This window comes from Castanea sativa, chromosome 5 (genome assembly GCF_040712315.1).
Source record: "Castanea sativa cultivar Marrone di Chiusa Pesio chromosome 5, ASM4071231v1".
Taxonomy (NCBI): Eukaryota; Viridiplantae; Streptophyta; class Magnoliopsida; order Fagales; family Fagaceae; genus Castanea; species Castanea sativa.
In genome coordinates, this window is record NC_134017.1 from 26341891 (window position 1) to 26348788 (window position 6898).

The following is a 6898-nucleotide window of genomic DNA, read 5'->3' on the forward strand; positions in this document are numbered from 1 at the left end:
TATAAAATTACAATATTAAAAACAAGGGGAATGGCTAATTACTCCCTTCCCCCTTACTAATTATAAAAACATCCAAACAAGGTGGAGGGTAATCATTCTCCTCTACTCTCCTCCCCACTACTTCCCTCCCCTCTACTCTCCTCTACTCTCCTCCTTCTCTAAACTCCCAAACAAGCCATAAAGCTTGTGGTCTGCCTTGACCTTGGTATGAGGTAGTCTTCCTTCACCAAAACTTCCTTTTACAAAAAAATAAAAAAATAAATCCAAATAAATACAATGAACTTATTAGAGCAAATTATGAACGAGATAGAGATCAAAGTTTGATGTAATTATGACTTACATCCACTATAAAAAAAAAAAAAAAAGTTTCATCTTTATTTTATGAATTATTTTACAACAGGCCCATTCTGTGTCTATAAATAAATAAAATAACTCTTATGTTAGTTAGTTTTTGATATGACAAATGTTTATATATTATATGAATAGTGGAATGTAAAATGTACATTTTAATGAAAAAAAATTCTTATAAAATGGCAATATTTTCCATTTTTTGAGAAAATGTATAATCATTTTTTATCTACAATATATACTTAATTTATATTTCACTATTAATGTTCTTTTTTTATTTACCTTTTAAGTGAGTAATAGACTATCCTTAGGGTAGAGTTATAATGTGCAGCAAATTGTAGTAAAACAATGCAAGTGTCACTGATTGATTGAATCTGGACTAGCTAGCTAACTGCAATGAAGGTTTTTCTTTTCTTTTCTTTTTTTTTTTTTTTTGAGAAGGAATTTGGATACTTTTATTAATGTAAATGAGTTACATTCAAATGTAAAATCGAAAAAATATGTCAAGGTACATCTTCCATTCATACTTGAAAATCTGGTATGCTTATAGCATGCTTCGTCAGATTATGAGCTTCACTATTGTCGTTTCTCTTTACATGAGAATACAACACTCTTTGAAAATGACTTGAGTAAATTTTTACATCCTCCACCAGCAGACCCAATGCGCATAGGTACTACTCTTGTTATTTCAGAGCTAGAATCACACCTAACACATCGCCTTTGAGTATTACATTTTGGAACCTCAGCTCATGTGCAAATGACAAGGCTTTCCGAGCAGCCAACACTTCTATCTCCTCTACCTTATACGCCTGAGAAATTTATTCTGAACATGAGGCTAAAATAGCACAATTACTATCCCTTATTACAACTCCAACACCTGACTTATTTGAGTCCTCAAATACCGCTCCATCAGAGTTCACTTTCACAAAACCCACTTGCAGTGCTCTCCACCTGTTTCCCCCAATTTCGTGGCTCCTTACCAGCATATCTGATGCTTTGGTGCTGGCTCTATATTGCGCCAACAATTCAGCAGTCTCTTCAGCAACTTGGTACAACAGATAAGCTTGCAAATTGAGCCTCACCTTGTTCCTTTGGTTCCAAACCGTCCATGCCATGAATGCTAATAGCTCCAATGACTTTCCCTCCTCTATCATCCATGACAGCAGCTCCCTTACACATGTGAATTCAATTTCGCACCTAAACCCCCATTTTTCCTGATCAGCCCATACTATATCCAGCTCCAGACATGACCACACAGCATGCAATGAGTCTTCTACTGCCATTTTACACCTCTCACAGATCGGATCCTCCAAAATTTTCCTACGCATCAATGCTTGTTTGGTTGGAAGTACATTATGACATGCTCTCCAAAGAAAATTTTTAATCTTTGGTGGAGCTTGCATCTGCCATACTTCCTTCCAAACCTTCTTATGACAGATTGGAGGAGTTTGGGAATTTAATTGTAGCTCCTCTTCTTCTTTGATAAACCTATATCTGGACTTGCAAGAGTAAGTTCCTGAGGTAGAATAAGGCCAATACAAAGTGTCTTCTGCCACATGTTGACTTAGGAGAATTTTCTTTATCAACTTAGCATCCTCTTCCACAAATAAACCATCCACCATCTCTTCATTCCATCTTTTTGTACTTAGGTCAATAAGTGAGTCTATGGTATGATTTTCAAAACTCTCCAATGGGCAAGTAGGCAGATATGTTGGATGTTTTCTTGGCAGCCAACGTTGCTACCAAATGTTTATTTTCTCTCCACTTCCTACCCTTCATAATGCCCTTCTTTGAATGATGTCTATTCCCCTAAGGATACTCTTCCAAGCATAAGATCCCATCCATGAGTCGACGGCCTCCATAAGCAATGAATTTGGGAAGAAGCGAGCTTTAAATACTTTGTAGAAGAGTGAGGTTTTATTATGCAAGAGCCGCTATGCTTGCTTTGCTAAGAGGGAATCATTGAACATAGCAAGATCACGAAAGCCCATACCTCCAATAGTCTTAGACTTTGTCATCTCTTTCCATTTAATCCAATGGATTTTTCTACATTCACCCCTTTGGCCCCATCAAAATCTTTTGATTAGAGCCTTGATTTCATTGCACAAACTCACTGGCAATTTGAAACATCTCATAGTGTAAGTGGGGATGGCTTGTATGACTGCCTTTAATAGCACTTCCCTATCGGCTTGTGAAAGTAATTTTGCTTCCCACCCTTGAAGTTCCGCCAAACCTTCTCTTTAATGTAGTTAAAACTTTCTTTTTTCCCTTTCCCAACTAAGGAGGGCAGCCCAAGGTATTTTTCAAAGTGCAAGATTTCTAGCACACCTAAAGCCGCCTTAATTCCATGCTTCACCTCCTCCGGAATAGACTTGCTAAAGAACAAGGAGGTTTTACTCCTATTCATTTTTTAACCTGAGGTTTCTTCATACACTTTTAGTATCTCCAAGATATTGTCACACTCCTCCATTGTTGCCTTGCAAAAAATAAGACTATCATCTACAAAAAGCAAATGTGTTAGTTTTGGGCCCCTCTTACAAAAGGGAATAGCCATAGATGTCACCTTGTAATTCCGCATTTTTAATTAAACCATTCAGCCTCTCCATACAAAGAAGGAATAGGAAGGGGGAAAGTGGGTCTCCCTGCCTAATCCCCCTTGTAGGAAAAATCATCCCATAGGGCTCTCCATTCACCAAAACAAAGTATGATACTATTTTCACACACCCCATTACAAGATTTATCCACCTCTCCCTAAACCCCATCCTCCTCATTATCCCCTCTAAGTAATACCACTCCACTCGGTCATACGCTTTACTCATAATTTTGTAAGCTATGCAAAGTCTCAAAGGCCACCAAAATATTATCAGAAATTAATCTACCCTTGGTGAAGGCTGATAGGTGTTCTGTAATAATGGATGGAAGTAATTTTTTGAGATAATTTGCAAGAACTTTGGAGTAAATTTTGTAAAGGACATTACATAGGCTAATAGGGCGAAATTGGTGTGCATATTCAGGGGTGCTTATTTTTGGGACAAGTGTGATAAAAGTATGGTTTAGAGGAGTAGGTATAGTACCTGAGTTCAACCATGATAGGATGGATGAGGTGACATCATGATTTACCGTGCTCTAAAAATGAAGTTGGTGCTCTAAAAATGAAGTTGGTGCTTGAATTTTAACATCTCTAATTTTTAGACCATTAATTGAACCAAAAAAAAAAAAAAACCATTAAAATTCCACCTCAACTTGTCTAACATTTCATAACAAGAGACTTTTAAAATAAGGCAAGACTTAAGTACTATATTTAGGTTCATTTCTTAAAACTATGCTATATTCTTATGAGATGAATATATATTTTTTAGTTAAGTAGCTACATAACTTAATCTTAAATAAAAAATCTAAAGAATAATATTTAAAATATTATAACTAAATTTTATCCTAAAACTTTCAGTCGGCCTTCCCAATCTTTCCATGCACACCGGCACATTGGAATATTTTATTTATAAAAAGATAAAAACAAAAATTGAATATAGTTCATTGGAAATGCCAGAGATTGAATTGAATTAAAAGAAAGTCATTGCAGTTTTCCCAGGAGGCAGTTAATTTTCCACATCTTGAACTTGAAGTAAAAATAAATAAATAAAGGACCTGAGCTGAGAGAGAAAGTCCAAAAGAAAAACAGAAAAAGTTAATGGAATGGAAATTGGAAAGGTCAGGGCCCCAGCTTTTTTAACCGTTTCTCTTTTGAAGTATGTGGAGGGGCAGTATTGTCATTTTGAATACGACAGTGCGTTTTGGAAGTCTCTTTATGACTCTTATGGTGATTAGAAGACGCCACCTGTACTTTGGACACAAGTGCGTTTTTCAAACACTGTTTTTATTTATGGGTCAGGATAACGAGTGATATTAGAGCATTAGTTAATAATTTATTTTAAAAAAATTTTGATATTTTTTTTATGAAAAATAAAAAAAATTATCAAAATATTAATTATTAATTTTTTTTTGTAAATTTTTTTAAAATAAATTATTAAACAATAACCTAATGACATTTATTAACATTTTTATTTATTTATTTATTTATTTGAAAATCTCCCAAACAGTGCTTACTGTGCGTTAGAGTTTAGCTTTTAAATACCTTTTATTTTCACAGTCACTGACTCAGATTCAGTAGAGGAGCTCCGTCCGTACATTTAAACAGTTTATTCCATCATGCATGCTAGCATTCGAAAAATAATGAAAAATCTCATCATTTCATGTGACTTTAAAATAGAAATTGATGAAGTGTGAAATCAGTAGCTAGGCTGCACACTCAAGCTGTTTGCAGCCTAGCTAGGCTCAGGACAGAGCCTAGCTAACGATCAATAACGCTCAGAAGTGGTTTTAGCTAGGCTCTGTCCTGAACCTCTCTTTGTTGTTTAGTTTCTAATATGATTTGCAGTTTACCACAAAAAAAAAAAAAAAAGTGGATCAATAATCTGAAAAAGAAAAAAATTTGATTATTAGAGTTAACTGAGACTGAACTAGTTAAATACCCTCTAACAATTAAGTCAATATTTTTTAAGGATTTAAGTATGAGAAGGGATGAATGTTTGTGCACACCTTTGTCTGGTGAGATTTAGTTCATTTTATAGAGTTTGAAATGATTTTACTTGTTAGATATTACTATTATAGTGAGAAATATGTGGACTTAGTAGAGAGAGTGGAGTGAATTTCAAGAAATTCACCCTATATCTCGGAACAATAAATCGTAGTGTATATGTTCTTGATTTGCAAAGAGCACCTTAGAATTTAGTAAGTGTTCATCCATCACATATGGTCTCTTGCCTTTAGATGACTTGTGTTTTACTTAGACAAACTTGCTCCTTCTTGGTACTATTACTTTGCTATTTCTTTATGAATGATGATCTTCTTTTTACTGGATGAAAACTGTTTTCTTAGATAACTCCTATGGACGATTTTTACTTTTTAATTACCCATTAAAAATCAAACTAAAATTTATGACCATCAATCCCTGTAAATATAAATGATAAAATATCTTTTAATCAATTAAGGATGGAGAGCTTTTTAAAAATATATATTAATAATCCTGTCTACAGAAAATAAGAAAACTATATAGTAGAATTTTGCTTAATAGTAAAAAATATTATCATTAATCGGAAACCATAAAATCAAAATTAATTATATCTATCAAAAATTAAAATTTGTCTAAATTTTAGGGATCAAAATTTCTTTTCACATAAATTTATTTAAGATGTTACTTGATTTGTCCCAACAAAAAAATTTGGATATATATATTTTAGAGCATGAGATAGTTTTGGGAAAGTATATATACAATAATGTTAAATATAATAGGACAAAAATTAGGTACAGTACCTTAAGTGCTATTTCTTAGATTTCTTTTTTAAGATTCAGTTATATGACTATTTAATTAAAAAATATACTTTCATCCCATGAGAAAAAATTCACATAGCAAAATTTTAAAAAATGAACTTAAAAAACAGAACCTAAGTACTATACTTAAGTTTTACCTAATATAATAATATTCTTTCTTTTTTTGGAATGAAATATAATAATATACATAATTACCGGTATAATTACTTTAACATTGGTCTACCATTCATTTTATCTTTATTATAGGTCTAGTTAAAGGGTGCTCTAAAGCATTTATTAATGTACCTTTTTAGGAATTTTGTTATACCACTTTTGTGAAAAATATAAAAATTAATTAAAAAATCAATTGTAAATTTTTTTTTTTTCATAAAAACCTTATAAAAGTGTTTACCATACAAAATATGAATGCCATTGGGCATCAGTTAACAAAATTCAATTTTTATTAGTATCAAACAAATCATCTTGGAAGTTGTGAAAATTTTCAAATCATATCAATATACTTTTTTTTTTTGTTTTTTTGATGGGATATCAATATACCTTTCTTTTATATATATTCTCTTTTACTAGTAGTTTGTAATTATCCTGTTACCCAAAAAAGCCTCATTTTTTTTAAAAACTTAAAACTCTCTCCGATTTGGAGTCATTCATGCATCCTCATGCTCCTCGGGACCCTCCTACTGATTTTAATTAACTTCGTCATCTAAAACAAACTACAATTACTCCTATTTGTTTTTATTTTAGCCTTTAAATGGTAAACAAGGACAGCAAAATCACTTTTCAATCGCAAAAATAAGACATCCTAGGAAGTTAACTTTTTTTTTTTTTTTTTTGCTGAGAAAGAAAATTCAATTCCATTAATGGTGCTGCAGCAATAGCATTTTAATTTCCTACCGATTAAAGGTAACTGGGATTACTACTAGCTGTCACTATAGATTATTTCAGTCAAGTCACCTAAACATTATCAAATGGTCAATTCAGTCATTCACAAACCACCCAAAGTCAGTGCACCAGTTTCCCAAAACGACCAAGAAAACACATTTTCCTGCTGAAAACGTTTTTTAATTGGTGAGCATGCCATGGCTTCAGAGAAATGTCTCTTCTACAGGAAACAAACTTCAATTTTGTCTACTATATAAATACTGTACCCATTAATTCTCTTCTA

The 6898-nt window shown here is 32.7% G+C and overlaps 1 protein-coding gene across 1 annotated transcript; it reads right to left on the reverse strand.

The window, feature by feature from the left end:
* Positions 1-1031: 1031 nt before the first annotated feature.
* On the reverse strand, positions 1032-1970 carry LOC142634995 (uncharacterized). Its single transcript, XM_075809219.1, has 2 exons — positions 1251-1970; positions 1032-1157 (listed from the first exon to the last, which is right to left on the reverse strand). The coding sequence occupies exons 1-2, from the start codon at positions 1968-1970 to the stop codon at positions 1032-1034; spliced, it is 846 nt and encodes a 281-aa protein (XP_075665334.1).
* Positions 1971-6898: the final 4928 nt, after the last annotated feature.

Excerpts from the sequence above, each read along its gene's own strand:
- LOC142634995 (XM_075809219.1), bottom strand. The coding sequence starts at position 1,970 with ATGGTGGATGGTTTATTTGTGGAAGAGGATGCTAAGTTGATAAAGAAA. Across the intron at positions 1,158-1,250 it reads AAGTGAACTCTGATGGAGCG|GCGTATAAGGTAGAGGAGAT; the intron begins GTATTTGAGGAC and ends TAAATTTCTCAG.